General features: G+C 36.9%; 1 protein-coding gene across 2 annotated transcripts in view; it reads right to left on the bottom strand.

Annotated features, from left to right (window-relative positions):
- Positions 1 to 809: 809 nt before the first annotated feature.
- The window catches only part of Nubpl (NUBP iron-sulfur cluster assembly factor, mitochondrial), a 202,779-nt gene continuing 181,591 nt past the window's right edge, over positions 810 to 21,997 (bottom strand). For both annotated transcript variants that reach the window (XM_047539925.1, XM_047539926.1), the window contains 3 exons: positions 11,051 to 11,171; positions 8,923 to 9,005; positions 810 to 1,719 (listed from right to left, as the gene is read on the bottom strand). In XM_047539925.1, coding sequence (XP_047395881.1) covers positions 1,657 to 1,719; positions 8,923 to 9,005; positions 11,051 to 11,171 — 267 coding nt within the window. In that variant the 3' untranslated portion in view covers positions 810 to 1,656. The remainder of the gene's footprint in view (positions 1,720 to 8,922; positions 9,006 to 11,050; positions 11,172 to 21,997) is intronic.

The raw sequence follows: 21,997 nt of genomic DNA, 5'->3' as shown, positions 1-21,997 counted from the left end.
GTAGATTTTCATGCAGTTGCAAGAAACAATGCAGATTCCATGCGCCTTTAATCTAAATTTCCCCCATTAGTAACATCTTGCAAAACTATAATACAATATCACAACCAAGATACTGACATCCAAGAAGTCACAATACAGAACATTTCCATCATCACACAGATCTCTCTTATTGTCCTTTTATAGCCACATTCAATTCCCTCTGTCCCGTCCCCTCCATAACATGATTGCCAGTAACCTGTTTTCCATTTCTATAATCCTATCATTTCAAGAACATTACATGAATGAACTCATATACTGCATAATCTTTTGGGATTGACTTTTTTACTCAGCATAATTCTCTGGAATTCACCCAAGATATTACAGGTATCCATAGTTTGTTCATTTTTAACTGTGGAGTAGTATTTCATTGTATACATGTACTACTGTATGCTTAACCATTCACCTATTCAAGAAAATTTGAGTTGTTTTGGGCTATTAAACATAAAGCTGCTACAAATAGCAATGTATAGGGTGTTGCCAGAAAAATATGTTTATAATGATATGCAGCTCTTTTCCTAAATTTCTGACTGATAACCACAGAGCAAAGGACAGCAAAGCATTTGCTAAATATCCTAGGCCACTTCCTTATAACTGAAGATTAACTAACTGATGACTCATTCTTATCAGTACTTGCAGTTTTACAACTATCTTTTACCTGACCTTGTAAAGTCCTTGACTGAGCGTTAACTAGATAAGATACATGTTTTTCAAAGCATATTCTTTGAAACATGAACTCCATGAAATATTCCTAAAAGGCACTGGGGGGGGAGGTTGATGGCCACGGTGAAGAATATATCTCTCTTGACATTAACAAAGGCACACTGGTGTACAAAAGGAGGAATCCAGCAGCCAACTACTCAAGTTCACATCCTAACTTCATCACTAGAAATAGTAACCCTTGGCAAGACACTTAACCTTCCTATACCTCCGCTTCTTCATCTGTAAAATGAACAGTATTCCACTCATATGAATGGAAGAATGTGAAGACACATAGAAAGTACTTGATAAATATTATTATTTATAATTACTACTGCCATCACAAATTCAAATTTTAATAATACACATCCCAAACACTATTTCTGAAGATGGAGATTCATGAAGTCTGAGCTAAGAGTCTGGTCTTGATGAACAAGCAGAGGCTCAACTTTATTAACAACATGTCCAAGATAATACTAAAGACAGTATTCAAACCCAGACCAAATTGCCTGGAGGGGAGGTGTTACATTTATGTCCATGTACAAATTTAGTACTTCCTTTAAATGATTAACTCCATTGTCCTGAAAGAATGTAGTTCTCCCCCATAGTGGGACTGTAACTCATGATTCCTCAAGAGGTAGTTCAATAAAATAAAATACAGTTTCATGCAGCTGACACCAAAAAAAAAAAAAAAAAATCCTAAGTATAGAAATTAGCATTGATATATGAAAATTTTATTTGTGGGTCATAGCTTTATTTCTTTACAGCTTTATTTGCTATTGAATCTAAAACAAGACTTTGTTTCCTTAGAGTTAAAACAATCATGATTGCTATTATTTCTGCAGGTTCTTTCACCACAGCACTCATTTTCAAAGTCTCCTATGATCAAGTATGAGGACAATTTCCAGGGGACATGGGGAATCATTCTGGAGGTGGTGGCAATCGTCTGACCACTTCCGTAGCAATCCTCAGGTAAGCTTTGGCCTGGAAAAGAACAAATTCATTTGTTCTACATTTCTTCCCAGTAGACACTGAATGACTCATGAACTGTTTGTCATAGCTGCCCTCTGTATTTGATGGTATAAAGGTTGGCTGAGAAAGAAATTCAGGAGTGAGGAGATAATGCTGTGTACACTATAGGCGGGGCAGGGGAGAAAGGATTTTAGATTATGGGGGGTGTAATTATTTGGAAGGGGACTTTCTGAAAAAATATGTAGTACCAGCAATTACTGTTTTCAAACTCTAATCCTAGTGTCAGCAAACTAGAAACCCAGGGTACGTGTAGAAAAATTTCACCTTCCTCCATTGACAAATAGATATCCTGAGTTAGATACTGCCAGAACTGCTTTGGCACAGAGGTCTTAGTCATTTTAAGGAGGATTATTTATCATCACCCTATGGTATGTATTTAGAAAGCATTTTCTTCATTCTAAGAATGGTTTGCAAAACCAGCAATGAGCACCTATGGGCTCTTTTACCTAGTGAATTTTGGGTGTCATCCAAGAATTTCTGGTTCAGTTGTTACACTCTTCATCACTGGGATCTCCAGTGCAGTGAATTACTAAGAGAAGCTCCTAAGCCACAGAGTGGGCCACAAACTAACCCAAAGCCCACATGTCCTAGTTAGAACAATGATCATGATACTTGCATTTTACAAATTTTAAAAACTAATTGCCATGCAAATATTACTTACCTGCCCGACCTTCTTCATAAAAAGCAACTATAAAATATACAGTAAGATTTTCTAAAACTATTGATTTCTACATGGATATACTTACAGTTATGCACCTACTACTACTATCAGTGATAACAGCTAAATTTATTGAGTATTTAATATTAGCAAGTATTTCATGTATTCTCATAGTTATCATAGGGGATAAATTTTGTCATTATTCCCATTTCATAGACAGGAAACCAAGACCCAGAAAGATGAAGAGTCTGTCTAGAGCATTACTGCGAGTAGATAATGAGCTGGACTTTGAACCTAGCTGACCAACCTCTCAGCCAGCACAGTGAAAAGATGTATTTGAGGTCTGTTTGTTGCACTAAGGATACTTCACACATCTTCATTTTTAAAGACTGCCTGAGCCCTAAGAGTTGAATCACATTTTATTTTTAAAATTTCATTTTAAAAGTTCTTTAAAAAAACCTTCCTAAATATGGATAAGTTAAATGATTTTTTTTTTTTTTTTACTGAGTAATTACTATATCAGGTACTTCTACTTAATCATGTAAAACAAGTATCATGGGTTCAACTTAGATGAAGAAACTGGAAGTTGTTTGCTCAAGGTCCTAATGTCAGCAGACTAGAAAACATTCACACTTGGGTCCAACTCTCTCCAATGCCCAACTATTTTTGCTACACCATATATTAAGCAGTAAACTCATAACACAAGTAATTATAATCATAATGAATAGTCTAAAAGTGGTTTCACTATTACAGTTAATATAGAATCAATCATTTTGTTTAAATGGAAATAACTTGTACTTAAGAAATATTTCTCTCAAATCTAATGTGCTAATTTTTACTCATCATCTTTACAAATACTTTTTTCCCCCAATGCTGGGACTGAACTCACAAATGCTAGGCAAGCACTCTACCACTGAGCATACTCCCTATTAATACCTTTATCTCCTACTAGTTTTTCAGGTATTTATGATGAAAATTTCAAGTTCACTAAGGCAAGCCAAGACAAGGACATCATTCTATAATCTCTAGTATTTATCTACAATACAGATATAAACCTATCAGAATCCAAAAAATTCCAGAACAATCAAATTCAACACATTTATCTTTTGCTTTTAGTGGATTGTCTTCAAGTTTAGACGTCCAATACATCACACTTAAGGCAGTAGACTGTCATTTGCTGAGAAACCTCTGAAAGCGCTTAGTTTAACAGCTTCAATTTCTGCAAAACTGTTGAGACTGAACTTTCCAACCAAAGCTACATCATTTCAACAAATATATTTTGGCTCTTATTGCATGTAAAGGATTATGTTGGGAAATCTGTGGGATGTAATGATATAAAGGGAAGGAGAACAGCTTGAGGGTGAAGAATTGGGGGCTTAAAGCAAGACAGGCCAGGTTTGGAATCTTAGCTTCAGTACTTATTAGCTGAGGGGCCACTGGTGGGTTACTTAACCCTTCTAGACTCAGTTTCCACATCTGTAAAATGGTTATAAAACACATCTATCTCAAAGAGCTTGGAAAATATTAAGTGAAAATAAGGCATGTAGGGTGCTGGCATAGAGGAGGCAAATAGGATTTATCAGGAGCTGCTGCTATTATTATCATACCCTGAGAAATTTGTGATCTCATTGAAGAGCTCATATGAGCATGCCCTTTGAGCACTTTTCCATCTGAGGAATATTTATGTTAAACCTCTCCTTTTTGTTTACTACATATCTAGCAAAAAGTCACACATGTCAGATGTAAACGATTTGACTGAGTTTCTCAAATTATTAACACTCTGTTCTTTTATCACCTCAACTCAACACAGAAAATCAACCATTCCCTTCTACTCTACGTCTCTTTATTAGGCCACCTAGAGGCACAGATATACATATAGAACCTATTTGTTCTGTCATTAATAAGCAACAGGGGAGAAACCAATATGCAAGAAGTTTATGGAAGTTTTAGATATTTGAAGTTTTAATTTATCATAAATGGTCATTTCAAATTAAGAATGTGAGGTGATAATTTAGAAATTATAAGATAATAAATTATAAGATAATATTTGTAAATCTTTACCATATGTATCTTAAAGCACATCTTTCTGTATGCTAATTTTTTGGGGGGGTACCGGGAATTGAACTCAGGGGCACTCGACCACTGAGCCACATCCCTGGTCTTATTTCGTATTTTATTTAGAGACAGGGTCTCACTGAGTTGCTTAGCACCTCACTAAGTTGCTGAGGCTGGCTTTGAACTCAGAATCCTCCTGCTTCAGTCTCCCCAGCCACTGGGATTATAGGCGTGTACCACCATACTCAGCTGTATGCTAATATTTTTACTTATAAAAAGGATAAAGCCACAAAATTATGAGTCAATCATGGGCCCATTCCTTGTGTCCTGGTCTCAGTCAAGGGCAAAGACAGTTTTAGTTGAATCAACAACTATACTCTGGTCTGCATGAGCCCATGCAGTTGGGTTTCTACCTTCTGAGTAGCCCCCTCCCTCCCTTTCTCTACTGGTTTCTCTGGCCGTTATACTACTAACATTTATAGTTTTCCTCCTTTCCCGTAGGTGGTGCACATACGCACAAGGTTTGGCCATTTGCTGGGTCAGTAGCAGCCTGTCAGTGCTTTTTAATTGGTGCTACAAGCCCTTCCAACTTTTCCAATGACAACTCAATTTCAATAAAATTCACACCTTTCAATTAATCAGTGCCTTTTTAGTGTTTGTCTCTTCTGAAAGCTAAATGTCGTTGGTAAAGTTAAGTCCTTAGTGCCTAAATTTTAAAGTATTTTGCAGGCAAAGAATTGAGAGTCCTGGTGCTGGAGGAGTGAATGATGGAATAGAAGGGAATGTGGATTAAGAAGGAAGACAAAAAACAAAAGACGAAACTTTACTGATAGTAATTCTGCCTACGGATCAACCTCTAAAAGCAAACAAAAAAGTGTCCGACTTCAGGGGCTAATGATTAAGAACTAATTTTACAGATTCCATTCTATTAACTTTTGCAGAAGTTTATGTTGGCAAATAAATTCTCCCTCTAGTCTTTAAATGAAGGTGTGCAGGTACAATGGGTTGAGCTTCCACCAATACCACAGGATCTATTGAAAGTGCTATGATTACTTTCTGGGAGTGAATTTCTATTTGAGTTTGTAGGGGAAAAGGAAAGAGGATTGTCAGCAGGAAAAATTCATCACATGACTAAATAGAAGGATCCAGATTCCAGGACTCAATTACAACTTCCTAATACTTAGGAGTTAACATCTTTAACACTGAAGCTGGGAACTCTGCCCTCATCTCATCTCATGATTCGAATTCTGCCGCTGTGAATTTAAAATGCCATTGGGCAGTGACATTTGTCTGGTGTTATGTAAGGGGATGGGCATAAGTAGACTCAGCCCTTTAATAAAGGGAAGAGGAAAGATGTTTTGTGTCATGACATCTTAGATGGAAGTTTCAGAAGTTAATAAGTACAGCTGTATTCCAGTTGGCATTTTTTCAAAGTATTTTTTCACATTATTATTTCATTTCATCCTCATTATGACTAATTTATAGATGGAGAGAAAGGTTCAAGAGTTTAGAGAAATTGCTTCAGGTTATACTTAGAAAGTGGCAAACTTGGTAATGAATCCCTATGCTGACTCAGATTTAGTCTTTTCCTTGCATGCCGAGATCCCCTTGAGAATATAACAAAAGTTCTTATCCAGTTCCCCAGAAAAATGCATCTTCACACATCTGGATTTAATTTCAGGGGATTCTCAGACCCACATGAAGATCAGTGTTAGACCCTGGGGCTGTGCATGCCAGTGCAACCCAAGGGGTAGAGTCTGCTTATCCTCTCCCCTGGAGCTCTGTGATATCATGATCAAGAGTTGAACTGAAAGTCAGCTTCTATATAACAGACAGACACTGCACTAACCTTGCAGTTATTAGGAAGTGAAGCGGTCACTGCACTGGGAAGAGAATGCATGGGCCGTGTATCAGAGCTGAGTGTGGAACTGGCTTTTAATACTATCTTAGACAAGGTTCCCTAATGTAAATGAACCTCTGCTTATTCATCTAAAATAATATAGATTATTTTGCCTACCTCCCAAAGATGCTATAAGAACCAAATAGAATAATGTATTCAGTACACTAAAGCACTGTACCAGTCTCTTAGAAGAAACTGAAGAAATAATAGCCATAATAGAGGACCCAGAAGGTGATATATTGGAAAGAAGCTAATATCTGAAAGGAACAGACTTGTCTTTAATCACATCTTACAATTTAATATCACGGCAACCTTGGGAAAATGATTTAAATTCTATATGCCTCAGGTTCCTCATCTGTAATATGGGGGCAATTTACACACTAAGTTTTTGTGAGGATTAGTGAGGATGGAAATAATGTAAAGGAAATGCCTGACAGTGTCTAGTACACTATAATCACCATTATTATTAAGAAGTTGAATAATAACAAATATCTGCAAACCTTGAGTTGGAAAGAGAACCAAGTACAAGGTATTATTATTTTTTCTTTCTTATGCATGTCTAAATCTTAAAATTGATGTCTTCATATTCTTACATGAAATTCTTACCATTTTTACAATAACCTCACCAAATCAAAGTTGGCCTAAACTACAAAGGTTTAGGCTGTCCAACAACTCTAGAAATGTTACCCAGCAACAGTAAAATAATGGTCTAACATTTATAATATAGATCATATTGTAAAAATAATTTAACTCCAAAAAACTCCAAAAACTGTTGTTTAGACTTTAAAATCATCTTATCTTTGGATGACTGTTACAGGTTCTCTTATAACATTCCTCTAACTTCACTGCAATGGTTCTTGCTTTTGGAGAATTTCAAAGAAAAAAGCAATAATGAACAGGTAGGAAAATATTTAAAAATCAAAACCCATAATTGAAATAAACTAGTAAGTAATTTTTCTTATTTATAAGGAATCACTATGGAATGTCTAAATATTCTATTCTTGGGAGGCATTTGAAAGTGTGTAATTTTTTTAAAAATCCCTCAATTTTGGTATTTTTTATATACTGCATATATAAAATACACCTTTAGTAGTTGGGATTGCCAGACTTTAATTATGAAAGCGATAGTTACAATTTTGCTATCTGAAAGAATTCTACAAAAGACTAAAAAGGATTTTTTTTAATCTTTAAAGAATTTTTTTTTATTGTGGAATATAAAAAGAACATAAAACATAAATTATAACTTTTCTAGTGGAAACATATGTAATCACCACCCAGACTAGGAACTACACTTGCTGGTACCTCTGAAATTCTCTATGTCTAATTGTCCCACAAAGTAGCCACTGCCCTGACTTAATGGTGATCACATCTTTGGGTTGGTCTTCATTTTTTAAATTTGTTCTAATTAGTTACACATGACAGTAGAATATACTTTGGCACATCATACATAGAGTATAATTTAATGTTCAAGACCTAAAAGGCAGAGAAAAGAAAAACAATGATAACTGTTTTGCTGTATTTACTCGAAGGCCATATTACCAGCAACTCAATCACCTGTGCCATAACAGCAGACCCTTAAGAAAGGAAAAAGATCCCTGGGCCTCTGAAAGAGATAACTCAAAATGAATCAACTTTACTTATCCAAAATTCTTGGTGTAATTTCTTACTTTATTTATAGCTCCAACCAAGATGGTATCTTTTATTTTTCAATTCACAGAAGATTAGACAAAGCAAATTAGAATGAAAAGGATAGTGACAATGAACAGAAGAAATAATAGTACTATAAGGTTATACCCATTAGCTAAGGGGGAAACAACAAACTATTAGAAGAAGATTGATTGGGGCTGTTCAGGGAAGGGGCACAAAAACTACAACAAAATTGATGTACTACTTGACAACTCAATTTCTAAAGTTAAATAGCAAGTACTATTTAGGACAGAAGAGATCCATTTGATTCATTTTATTTCTATTTTTAAAAGGTTAAAATAAAAGATTTGATCCTTAAACATTTTATATTTTGGCAACATTGAACATCTATCACCAATGATGTTGGTTAATGAAACATTACTAGTCTTTGAACTCCACCTCCCAATTATATTTATTTAAAAAAATGCAATGAATATCTCATTTCTAATGATCGCACACCCTTTATCTATCCAAGGTAACACTTTATTACATTAGCTTTCCTTCTCCCAACAATCAACTGGATTTGTAATACTGAAATTTAATGATCTTGAGCAATTAGATATTGCTAGCAAGCAAGATAAGAATTTTACAGACTCCTCTGCGTGTTCTTCATGAGAAAACTGGTTGGATGATGATTCTCTATAGGTGAATTTGTTGAGCTGACAGTTTAGAGCCAACACCAGCAGTCTGCCATTTAAAACAGTGACTAACCTATTAAGATGCTCTGAAGAAGTTAACTAGACCTTGTTTATATATATATGTCCTGTGAACAGATAAACTTGATCATCCCAATGTTGTTTATTAAAAAGTATATATTCTACAAAAAGTAATAAAAATATTTAAAACTATAACTTACCTCATCACTGTCAGGCTGTGAAAACACAACTGGCTGGCCAGTATCTGAAGTCTCCCTTATACTAGGGTGTAAGGGGATGTCTCCTGAAAGAGCCCACAAGACATTCTTTAGTTTCAGCAAGGTCTGTTAAAGGCATTTGGAATTCCACTATTTGAACTTTGGAAAAAAATTAAATCTGAACAGAACTCATTTCAATTAAGCTGCGTTATAACTACTCTTGAGTTAAGTTGAGTCATGACATCTTCAATTTGCTAAATCTCGGACAAAGGAATTTTAAAAAAAAATTAGGGGCAATAATTGCATGTGAGCACAAGAAGGCTATGTAGCAGTCAACCAAGGGATGAAGCCTTGATTTGCTTTTCACTGGAGGTCTTTCGGCAAGGAATGGCTTAGGAAACATTTGTAAATGATTTCCCCCTGTTCTATCTGATAGAGAGTCATTACTTGACGAAAAGATGCAGAGGCACAGTAGTCCAAACAAAGTACAACAAAATAACCTTTCTGATGTTGGCAGATGAGTGAGCCAAGAGAAAGTAGGCCAATGTGTTACTTCAGCTGTCTGCCTCTTTATCACATAGAATCATCTTTCTTTTGCAATTTACTAATCTATGTAGCATTATATATGACTTATAAGTTTGAAGAGTTCTCAGGAAGTATATAATAAGAACCTCCAGTATATAGATAGTAGTTGATTTCAGTTACTCATTCCCAATCTCAACCTCTTTATAATTGAATCTGCTGCTTTAGTTCAAGGGGTACCCCTCTGGACTCTGTGACTGAATCAAAAGGGGGGAGATGGGTCCTGAGCTGGAACTCTAAATTATTTTTCCCATAACAATGTTAGACATGGAAGTCTGCAGAACTATCCAATTTTTGTGATCTGTAATCATTGTATCAGTGTTTCTGATACATTGTTAGATAACTGTACACTTGTGAGCCATTGGTTAAAATGTAATTTCCCAGTATGAGATTGCTTCTTTATGAGATGTTTCAAATTCTAAATAAATGACTTACAAAATTGCACCACTCATAAGTTAGGGAATTACAATATTGTCAATGTAATTCAATAATGTCATGATAATTACACATTTACTTTATGATATAAGTGAATGTCAATCTGTTATGTCATTATGCAGATTTGAAAAATTGAACCTTCTAGGTTAGTTAAATGAAAAACAGTTGCAGAATATAATTAGTGGCTATGATTATAGCAATGTATCAAAATATATCATTAGTATTCACCTGGTATTATAGTTGCTCCAATAGTGCAAATGTGTAATAACAATAACACATTTAACATTAACTCTTAGAAACTTAATTATAATAGAGAATGTTTTGAAATTCTTTGATCTCTAAGGGATCTTACTTTTTAACTACCTAAAACTAATAATTCATACCCTGTCTCCCTTATTTAGCATGTAATATCTGCCTTTGCCCAGAACAGAAACTCACTCACAATTAGAATATCAAAGTGTTTTTTAAAAATTCCATTAAGTTGTGGATTTTTGAAAAATCATGTTTTACCCCAACTGGGTTTTGCTCACTTAACACAACTGTTCTTCTTCTCACTAGTTCTAATCAATTCTTAATTCAGGGCTGTGAATAGTGTATATAATATAAATTTCAGATGTCATATTTTATAGACATTAGCAAACACATAAAAAGATTATAGAGTAGAGGAAGAGGAAAGAGCAAGGGAGAAAGGGAAGGAGGTAGTACTGGGCATTGAAATAGATCAATTGTTATATGGATTAATGAATATGTCCAAATGAGCCCCACAAATATGTCCAACTATAATGCACTAATAAAAAAGAAAAAAGATTATAGAAGGCAGTAAATACTATCATCCTAAAGCTGAAAAAACGACAAATACAGAAGTGATCAGGAAGGCCTTTTTACTTATGCTTTAAGAACTGACGCAGAAGTTGGATTTACCTCCCCATAGTTGGTAGAACAAATCTACTAAAAAAGTTGAAGAAAGGTTAACACACAGAATGGCACTGTACCAACATAATTTAAAACACAAAGCTGAAATCCACTAATTATTTTCTGTGACACTCTCGCCATGCCTCTGCCCCACTTTCCCTTCTGCAACTGCCACTGCAGAACTTAACCTAGAACAACTTACCTAGAACATCCAGATCAAGGGTCTGTGCTAACTTCCTTGCACCATCAGCACCAAAAATATGAGTTTTGTGTTTACACTTTGGACATTGGAAAACACTCATGTTTTGGACAAGACCAAGAACCTAGAATAACAAAACATATTGAAATTAAAATAAAATTATACCAGATTTTAATACATCATTTCAGCAAGTTTTTACTGAGTACCTCCTAGGTAGTGATACAATAGTGAGTTATAGACTCTACTCTCAAGGAACTTATAAGCCAGTGAGATATCAAGACATAGGTAATTAATACAGTGATAAGTGCTAAAAGTCATTGAGTAAACAGGGGCCACAAAAACTTCCTGGAAAGAATAAGAAGAATTTCTGAGTGGCTTATAGACAATTGTTCCTTCAGGTTGTGGGTGGCAGGAGTGGGCAAGGTCTACAGCAGGAAATACAGGAAGAAGGAAAAGCACAAACCAAGGCAGCAAAATGTAACTATGTGGGCTCATATGGGCTGTAACCTAGTGTGTGGTCAAGACAGAAGATGGTTTGTTAAGGAAGGCCAGGGTCAGATGGTAGGGTGCCAAGTGCCATCTACATAATCTGGGACTTACTTATTTAGATACAAGAAACTACAAAGGTTTTTAAAGACAAAAAGATGATATCAAAGAGGTAATGCTACACAATCAGATTAGTCCTGATGACAATATGGAGAAAACAAGAGGAGACAAAGAGAGGAAAATAAATAGTTAAGAGGTTACCTCTGAGCTGGGGTTGTAGCCCAGTGGAGAGCACTAGCCTAGCATGTGTGAGGCACTGGGTTCAATCCTCAGCACCATGTAAAAATAAATAAAGGTATTGTGTTCATCTACAACTAAAAAAAAAAAAAAAAAAAAACTTTCAAAAGAAAAAGAGGTTACCTGTGGTCAAAGTCTCATGGTCAATAATAGCTAACATTTTAACATATAACAACAACTAACAAACAGGCCCAAACAGTGTTTTTTTACAGATCATATACTAGAATAAGTATTTTAAAGGGACTATCTTATTTACTTCTCACGGAAACTTTGAGTATTTTATCATCTCCATTCTATCACTGAGAAAACTGAACTTGTCAGTTCTTATTAGAATGTTATTTTTTGGAACAAAGTTTAGTAGTGATATAGAAAATTCCCATCTCTTTCTGGGTTTCTCTAGCTTCTGGCACAAAATAGATTCTTAATAGACATTCATTGGATAAATACACAGGCTCTGCAAATATAATCTGTATTCATGATCCTTTTAATCTCACTTTCTTATTGATGAGAAGTAGTGACTCTCTTCCAGAATAAGAATGCAGAACACCACATCAGAGGCTTAGAAATAACAATGTCTGTATCATCCTATCAATTCCACCATAAGATCCTTACTGCAGAAGATTAGAGCATTTACATATAAAATGAAGAATAGCATTCAGAGTCCATAATGAAACAGACAAGAAGGTGATAAAATGTGTTATTTTTTTTGGAAAGAGGAACAGAAAAGACTAAGGTTGCCCACAACACATATAAATGAAGATAAACAGTGAAAGACATTAATTTGTAGCAAAACATATTCCAAGCATCTAATATATATCCTTTTGTTGATGCAAAGTATCACAAAAATAAATTACATTGTGTTTTGGTAATTCAGCACCATCCCCAGAAAGCTAGAAGAAAACGCAGCTTCATATCAGAGTACTTATTTTTTTATTCATTATGTCCATATAATATACTCATTGCTTGGGCAGTTTTTCTGCCATTCATGTTAAATGTTATATATACCCTGATTGTAAGGCTTTCAACTTAAACATAAGAGATACCATTCAATAAATGAGATCATGAAAAATATTTACAGACAGTGAAAAATCTAGGTAAGGCATATTTCAACCTGCAGAGAACAGGAAAAGCCTTCTTGCCTCAGAATTTCTTAGACTTCCAAAGACATAAGAGGCAAGAATATATCTGCAGTTGTGTGATTTATTCCTCATTATCGAATTATTCTCTATGGATTGTATAAATAATCTTATATTCTCTACAGACTACATAAATGTCACAGACATAAAATATGAAACCACAACCAAACAATATTTAATGCACTCATTATATACCAGTAACCAGGTTAAACACAAATGCTAGCATACGGTGGTGAGCAAAACAGACTTGATGCCGGCCCCCTTGAACCTTGAGCTCTAACTGCAGAAATGGATCAAACAAAACACACTTATCTGGAAGCAAAGAATAGAGTATGTGAGAGCAGAAAAGAGAAGACTCAATCGACTCTAGAAGTCAGAGAGGGTTTCTTTTTTTTTTTTTTTTTTTTTTATTTACTTATATATTTTATTTTATTTTATTTTATTTTTTTTTATTTATTTTTTTTTACGTTTACATAGGGTAATGATGTTTATTATATTTTTCCCCTCCACCCCACCCCTCCCACCCCTCCCACCCCTCCCACCCCTCTTTTCCCTCTACACAGTCCTTCTTTCCTTCATTCTTACTGCTCTCCTTAGCCTAACTCTAAACCTAACCCTAAACCTAATGATAGCCCCTCCCACCCCCCATTATATGTCCTCATCCGCTTATCAGCGAGATCATTTGTCCTTTAGTTTTTTGAGATTGGCTTATCTCACTTAGCATGATATTCTCCAATTTCGACCATTTGCCTACAAATGCCATAATTTTATCATTCTTCATTGCGGAGTAATATTCCATTGTATAAATATGCCACAGTTTCTTTATCCATTCATCAACTGAAGGGCATCTAGGTTGGTTCCACAATCTGGCTATGGTGAATTGAGCAGCAATGAACATTGATGTGGCTGTATCTCTGTAGTATGCTGATTTTAAGTCCTTTGGGTATAGGCCAAGGAGTGGGATAGCTGGGTCAAATGGTGTTTCCATTCCAAGCTTTCTGAGGAATCTCCACACTGCTTTCCAGAGTGGTTGCACTAATTTGCAACCCCACCAGCAATGTATGAGTGTTCCTTTTTCACCACATCCTCGCCAACACCTATTGTTGCTTGTATTCTTGATAATCGCCATTCTAATTGGGGTGAGATGAAATCTTAGGGTGGTTTTGATTTGCATTTCCCTTATTACTAGGGATGTTGAACATTTTTTCATATATCTGGTGATTACTTGTACATCTTCTTCTGTGAAGTGTCTGTTCATTTCCTTAGCCCATTTGTTGATTGGATTATTTGTATTCTTCGTTTCTTTAAGGCAACATTCAAACTCAAAGGCGCAGGATAACTAGGCAAAAACAAGGAAAAGGGAAGAAAAGTATTCAAGACAAAAAGAGGGAGCACATATCTAGCTTCAAGAAATTGAAAGGCCAGTCTTGAGGCCTTGGGGGTGTGGTGTGAGTGGGGTGATCAGGATGGCAGGTAGGGCGTGTGGGCCACATTCAGAGTCTGGGTTCTATAATGAGTACACAGCAGCCACTAAGGGTTTCAAGTAACAGAGGCCAAGGTGGCCAGTAGTTGTAGTGGACTCACTACTTGGGGTTCCCTTCTAAGATTTAAAAAAAAAAAAAAAAAAAAAAAAAAAACGGAAAAAGCTGTGTCTTTGTGTGTTTATTAAACAAACACAAATTCAGGGCTGTGTGCTCCAAAATCAACCATGGAGAGGTGATCATTTTTAGTGCTATCTAAAATATATCCAATTCTCCTCCTGGGCACAAGGTTAGGACTTTCCTCCTTGCAATCAGGTGAGGACATGTAACTTATTTTGGCCAATAAAAGGTGAGCAGAAATGCCATATATCACTTCCAGGCTGAAGTTTTAAGTGTTAATTTCTCATTATCTTTCCTTATTCTGGTGCCTGCAAGCTTCCAGATGGGAGCTGCTCTGAGAGTCTGGGTGCCAGAGTTAGAACAATACAGGGGAAATGTTGAAGCCAAACCACAATGGGCATGTAGCAAAAGAAAGGAAACTGGTGTGGTTTTAAACCACTGGAATTTAAGGATTGCTAACACACATGGCCTATCCCATCTTGGCTGATACAGAAGTATATAAAGAAAATATTAGAATTCCTATTTTATGATTTCCTTTTTAATTTCAAATTTTGTGTTTTATAATAAAAGTAAAATTAATTCAGTAATATATGTATATCATGAACTATATATATATATGCATGTATATATAACAAATATTCATATATTGGGATATATGCTCAAGCATCATTTACTGTTAAGGATTCATAATCAAAAAGTTAGGAGATAAAGAACCTCTGTATGTTTGAGAGCCAGAGGTTTAGACAACAACACTTGGTTCTATTATGGCTAATATGTAACTTCTTTCAGTTCAAGGATAAATGCCCCAGTAATGCTTCCTTGGTCATCTTGAATAAACTAATTTCACTTAACTCTAGAATTTCTCATTGTAAGAATGTCTCAGATGTATATCACTTCACTTGATTAAAAAACTGGTTGTGCTCCAGGTTCTCGGAACGGAACTGGCCCCCTAGTGAGAGCCTGTCTGAACAGAGCACGCTCCGAGTCCCGGAGCCCCTGCAGTGCAGTGTACTCCTGCAAAGAACCAGCGGAGAGCCTCGATCTGCAGTCAGCCTCAGGGATAAGGGCAGAGCAGCCGGAGACCTCTTCAGGCGGCTCTGCCCACTCCGGCTGCGGGCTCTCTTCACGGGGCGATCCAAGATGGCGGCCTAGAGGGAGACTGCACCTCCGGTCGCTCCACAACCCAGGAGTTAAGAAGGGGAGGCATTGAGAGACTCGGACTGAAGTGGAGCCACGGGTGAGTCTGCCCACTGGGTAAAGCTCGGCCCGGGTGGCAGGCCCAGATAGAGGTGGCTTATCGGAGCCGGGCAGGGCAGCTAGAGTCATCCACAGGCAGTCCTGCGCACTCCGGCGGTGGGCCCCGCCCACACAGCCAGCTTCTCCAGGTTCTCGGAACGGAACTGGCCCCCTAGTGAGAGCCTGTCTGAACAGAGCACGCTCCGAGTCCCGGAGCCCCTGCAGTGCAGTGTACTCCTGCAAAGAACCAGCGGAGAGCCTCGATCTGCAGTCAGCCTCAGGGATAAGGGCAGGGCAGCCGGAGACCTCTTCAGGCGGCTCTGCCCACTCCGGCTGCGGGCTCTCTTCACGGGGCGATCCAAGATGGCGGCCTAGAGGGAGACTGCACCTCCGGTCGCTCCACAACCCAGGAGTTAAGAAGGGGAGGCATTGAGAGACTCGGACTGAAGTGGAGCCACGGGTGAGTCTGCCCACTGGGTAAAGCTCAGCCCGGGTGGCAGGCCCAGATAGAGGTGGCTTAGCAGAGCCGGGCAGGGCAGCTTGAGTCTTCCCAAGGTAGTCTTCCACACTCCGGCAGTGGGCTCTTCCCACACGGCCAGCTACACGGTGCAGGCCCACAGTGAGAGCATTTCCGCACAGAGCCAGTTCCAAAACGTGGAACCAGTAGGGGGCTAGGGGCAGTATTCTTCGAATGAGCTGCTTTATCAGATTCCTCCAAGACATCAGGCTACTGAAGGCTGGGAGGTGATACACTGGAAATCTACTGGGACACTATAAGCCAATAGTGGAAAACTGCAACATCTCAGGGTCCCACTGACAACTGACCATTATGAGAAAACAAGGGAAGAAAATGTCCCAAACAAACCTAGATACTACATCAATAAAACCCAATGACAGCACAGCAGAAGAAATGTCAGAAAGGGAGTTCAGAATGTACGTAATTAAAACGATCAGGGAAGCTAATGAGGAGATGAAAGAGCAAATGCAGGCATTGAAGGAGGAGATGAAAGAGCAAATGCAGGCATTAAATGATCGCACCAATCAACAGTTAAAAGACCAAATACGGGAAGCAAGAGATCATTTCAATAAAGAGTTAGAGATACTGAAAAAAAACCAAACTGAAATCCTTGAAATGAAGGAAACAATAAACCAAGTTAAAAACTCCATAGAAAGCATAACCAATAGGATAGAACACCTGGAAGACAGAACCTCAGACATTGAAGACAAAATATTTAACCTTGAAAACAAAGTGGAACAAACAGAGAAGATGGTAAGAAATCATGAACAGAATCTCCAAGAACTATGGGATATCATGAAAAGGCCAAATTTGAGAATTATTGGGATTGAGGAAGGCTTAGAGAAACAAACCAAAGGAATGAACAATCTATTCAATGAAATAATAACAGAAAATTTCCCAAATCTGAAGAACGAAATGGAAAACCAAGTACAAGAGGCTTATAGAACTCCAAACATACAAAATTACAACAGACCCACACCAAGGCACATTATTATGAAAATACCTAACATACAAAATAAAGACAGAATTTTAAAGGCCGCGAGAGAAAAGAATCAAATTACATTCAGAGGGAAACCAATAAGAATATCAGCAGATTTTTCAATCCAGACCCTAAAAGCTAGAAGGGCCTGGAACAACATATACCAAGCCCTGAAAGAAAATGGATGCCAACCAAGAATCTTATACCCAGCAAAACTTACCTTCAAATTTGACGATGAAATAAGATCCTTCCATGATAAACAAAAGCTAAAGGAATTTACAAAAAGAAAGCCAGCATTACAGAACATTCTCAGCAAAATATTCCATGAGGAAGAGATGAAAAACAACGATGCAAATCAGCAACAGGAGGCGCTAGCCTAAAGGAATAGCCAAATAAAGGAAAAACCAAATCATGTCAAAAACAAATATGAGTCCATTGACTGGGAATACAAATCATATCACAATAATAACCCTGAATGTTAATGGCCTGAATTCATCAATCAAAAGACACAGACTGGCAGATTGGATTAAAAAGAAAAATCCAACAATATGCTGCCTGCAAGAGACACATCTCATAGAAAAAGACACCCATAGACTAAAGGTGAAAGGATGGGGAAAAACATACCATGCACACGGACACAGCAAAAAAGCTGGAGTATCCATCCTCATCTCAGATAATGTGGACTTCAAACCAAAACTAGTCAGAAGGGATAAAGAAGGACATTACATGCTGCTTAAGGGAAGCATAAATCAGCAAGACATAACAATCATAAATATCTATGCCCCGAACATTGGCTCATCCACGTACGTCAAACAAATCCTTCTCAATTCCAGAAATCAAATAGACCACAACACAATAATACTAGGCGATTTTAACACACCTCTCTCATCACTGGATAGATCGTCCAAACAAAAATTGAATAAAGAAACTATAGATCTCAACAACACAATCAGCAATTTAGACTTAACGGACATATATAGAATATACCATCCAACAAAGAATGAATACACTTTCTTCTCAGCAGCACATGGATCCTTCTCTAAAATAGACCATATTTTATGCCACAAAGCTACTGTTAGTAAATACAAGAAGATAGAGATACTACCTTGTACTCTATCAGATCATAATGGATTGAAATTAGAAATAAATGACAGAATAAAAAACAGAAACTTCTCCAATACCTGGAGACTAAATAATACACTATTATATGATGAATGGATAACAGAAGACATCAGGAGGGAAATAAAAAAATTCTTAGAAGTAAACGAGAACAAAGACACATCATATCAAAATCTCTGGGACACTATGAAAGCAGTACTTAGAGGAAGATTTATTTCATGGGGTGCATTCAAAAAAAGAAGTAGAAATCAACAAATAAACGAGTTAACACTACAGCTCAAAGCACTAGAAAAAGAAGAGCAGACCAATACCAAAAGTAGTAGAAGACAGGAAATAGTTAAAATCAGAGCCGAAATCAACGAAATCGAAACAAAAGAAACAATCGGAAAAATTAATAAAATAAATAGTTGGTTCTTTGAAAAAATAAATAAAATTGATAAACCCTTAGCCACACTAACAAAGAGAAAGAGGGAGAAAACTCAAATTACTAAAATTCGGAATGAACAAGGAAACATCACAACAGACACGAGTGAAATACAAAACATAATTAGAAGCTATTTCGAAAATCTATACTCCAACAAAACAGAAAACCTTGAAGACATCAACAAATTTCTAGAGACATATGAACTACCTAAACTGAACGAGGAGGACATACACAACTTAAATAAACCAATTTCAAGCAATGAAATAGAAGAGGTCATCAAAAGCCTACCAACAAAGAAAAGTCCAGGACCAGATGGGTTCTCAGCCGAGTTCTATAAAACCTTTAAAGAAGAGCTCATTCCAATACTCCTCAAACTATTCCATGAGATAGAAGAGGAGGGAACCCTACCAAACTCGTTCTATGAAGCCAATATCACCCTGATACCTAAACCAGACAGAGACACATCAAGGAAAGAAAATTTCAGACCAATATCCTTAATGAACATCGATGCAAAAATTCTCAACAAAATTTTAGCAAATCGCATACAAATATATATTAAAAAGATAGTGCACCACGATCAAGTGGGTTTTATCCCAGGGATGCAAGGTTGGTTCAACATTCGGAAATCAATAAATGTCATTCACCATATCAACAGACTTAAAGTTAAGAATCACATGATTATTTCAATAGATGCAGAAAAAGCATTTGATAAAATACAGCATCCCTTCATGCTCAAAACACTAGAAAAAATTGGGGTAATGGGAACATTCCTAAACATTATAAAGGCCATCTACGCTAAGCCCATGGCTAATATCATTCTAAATGGTGAAAAACTGACAGCGTTCCCCCTAAAAACTGGAACAAGGCAGGGATGCCCTCTTTCACCGCTTCTATTCAACATCGTCCTTGAGACTCTAGCCAGAGCAATTAGACAAACCAAAGAAATTAAAGGGATACGAATAGGAAAAGAAGAACTCAAACTATCCCTGTTCGCTGATGACATGATTATATATTTAGAGGAACCTGGAAATTCCACCAGAAAACTTTTAGAACTCATAAGTGAATTCAGTAAAGTAGCAGGTTACAAGATCAATGCTCATAAATCCAACGCATTTTTATACATAAGTGATGAATCTTCAGAAAGAGAAATTAGGAAAACTACTCCATTCACAATAGCATCGAAAAAAATAAAATACTTGGGAATCAATCTCACAAAAGAGGTGAAAGACCTCTACAATGAGAACTACAGAACACTAAAGAAAGAATTCAAGAAAACCTTAGAAGATGGAAAGATCTCCCATGTTCCTGGATAGGCAGAATTAATATCGTCAAAATGGCTATACTACCTAAAGTGCTATACAGATTCAATGCAATTCCAATTAAAATCCCAATGATGTACCTCGCAGAAATAGAGCAAGCAATTATGAAATTCATCTGGAAGAATAAAAAACCTAGAATAGCTAAAGCAATCCTCAGTAGCAAGAGCGAAGCAGGGGGTATTGCAATACCAGATCTTCAACTCTATTACAAAGCAATAGTAACAAAAACGGCATGGTATTGGTACCAAAATAGACAGGTAGATCAATGGTACAGAATAGAGGACATGGACACAAACCCAAATAAATACAATTTTCTCATACTAGACAAAGGTTCCAACAATATGCAATGGAGAAAAGATAGCCTCTTCAACAAATGGTGCTGGGAAAACTGGAAAACTATATGCAATAGAATGAAACTAAACCCCTATCTCTCACCCTACACAAAACTCAACTCAAAATGGATCAAGGACCTCGGAATCAGACCAGAGACCCTGCATCTTATAGAAGAAAAAGTAGGTCCAAATCTTCAACTTGTTGGCTCAGGATCAGATTTCCTTAACAGGACTCCCATAGCACAAGAAATAAAAGCAAGAATAAACAACTGGGATAGATTCAAACTAAAAAGCTTTCTCTCAGCAAAGGAAACTATCAGAAATGTGAAGAGAGAGCCTACAGAGTGGGAGAATATCTTTGCCAACCATACCTCAGATAGAGCGCTAATTTCCAGAATCTATAAAGAACTCAAAAAACTCTACACGAAGAATACAAATAATCCAATCAACAAATGGGCTAAGGAAATGAATAGACACTTCACAGAAGAAGATGTACAAGTAATCACCAGATATATGAAAAAATGTTCAACATCCCTAGTAATAAGGGAAATGCAAATCAAAACTACCCTAAGATTTCATCTCACCCCAATTAGAATGGCGATTATCAAGAATACAAGCAACAATAGGTGTTGGCGAGGATGTGGTGAAAAAGGAACACTCATACATTGCTGGTGGGGTTGCAAATTAGTGCAACCACTCTGGAAAGCAGTGTGGAGATTCCTCAGAAAGCTTGGAATGGAAACACCATTTGACCCAGCTATCCCACTCCTTGGCCTATACCCAAAGGACTTAAAATCAGCATACTACAGAGATACAGCCACATCAATGTTCATTGCTGCTCAATTCACCATAGCCAGATTGTGGAACCAACCTAGATGCCCTTCAGTTGATGAATGGATAAAGAAACTGTGGCATATTTATACAATGGAATATTACTCCGCAATGAAGAATGATAAAATTATGGCATTTGTAGGCAAATGGTCGAAATTGGAGAATATCATGCTAAGTGAGATAAGCCAATCTCAAAAAACTAAAGGACGAATGATCTCGCTGATAAGCGGATGAGGACATATAATGGGGGGTGGGAGGGGCTAGCATTAGGTTTAGGGTTAGGTTTAGAGTTAGGCTAAGGAGAGCAGTAAGAATGAAGGAAAGAAGGACTGTGTAGAGGGAAAAGAGGGGTGGGAGGGGTGGGAGGGGTGGGAGGGGTGGGGGGGAGGGGAAAAATATAATAAACATCATTACCCTATGTAAACGTAAAAAAAATAAAATAAAAAAAAAAAAAAAAAAAAAAAAAAAAAAAAAAAACTGGTTGTGGGGTGGGGGGAAGGGAAAAAATAACAGAATGAATCAAACAACATTACCCTATGTAAATTTATGATTACACAAATGGTGTGCTTATTCCATGTACAAACAGAGAAACAACATGTATCCCATTTGTTTATAATAAAAAAAAAACTGGTTGTAATGAAACATCAATTTATAAAGGAGATAACATAGCACT

This window comes from Sciurus carolinensis, chromosome 2 (genome assembly GCF_902686445.1).
Source record: "Sciurus carolinensis chromosome 2, mSciCar1.2, whole genome shotgun sequence".
NCBI classification, from domain to species: Eukaryota; Metazoa; Chordata; class Mammalia; order Rodentia; family Sciuridae; genus Sciurus; species Sciurus carolinensis.
The sequence above is the reverse complement of the archived record's forward strand: the minus strand, read 5'-3'. Positions and strand labels throughout refer to the sequence as shown.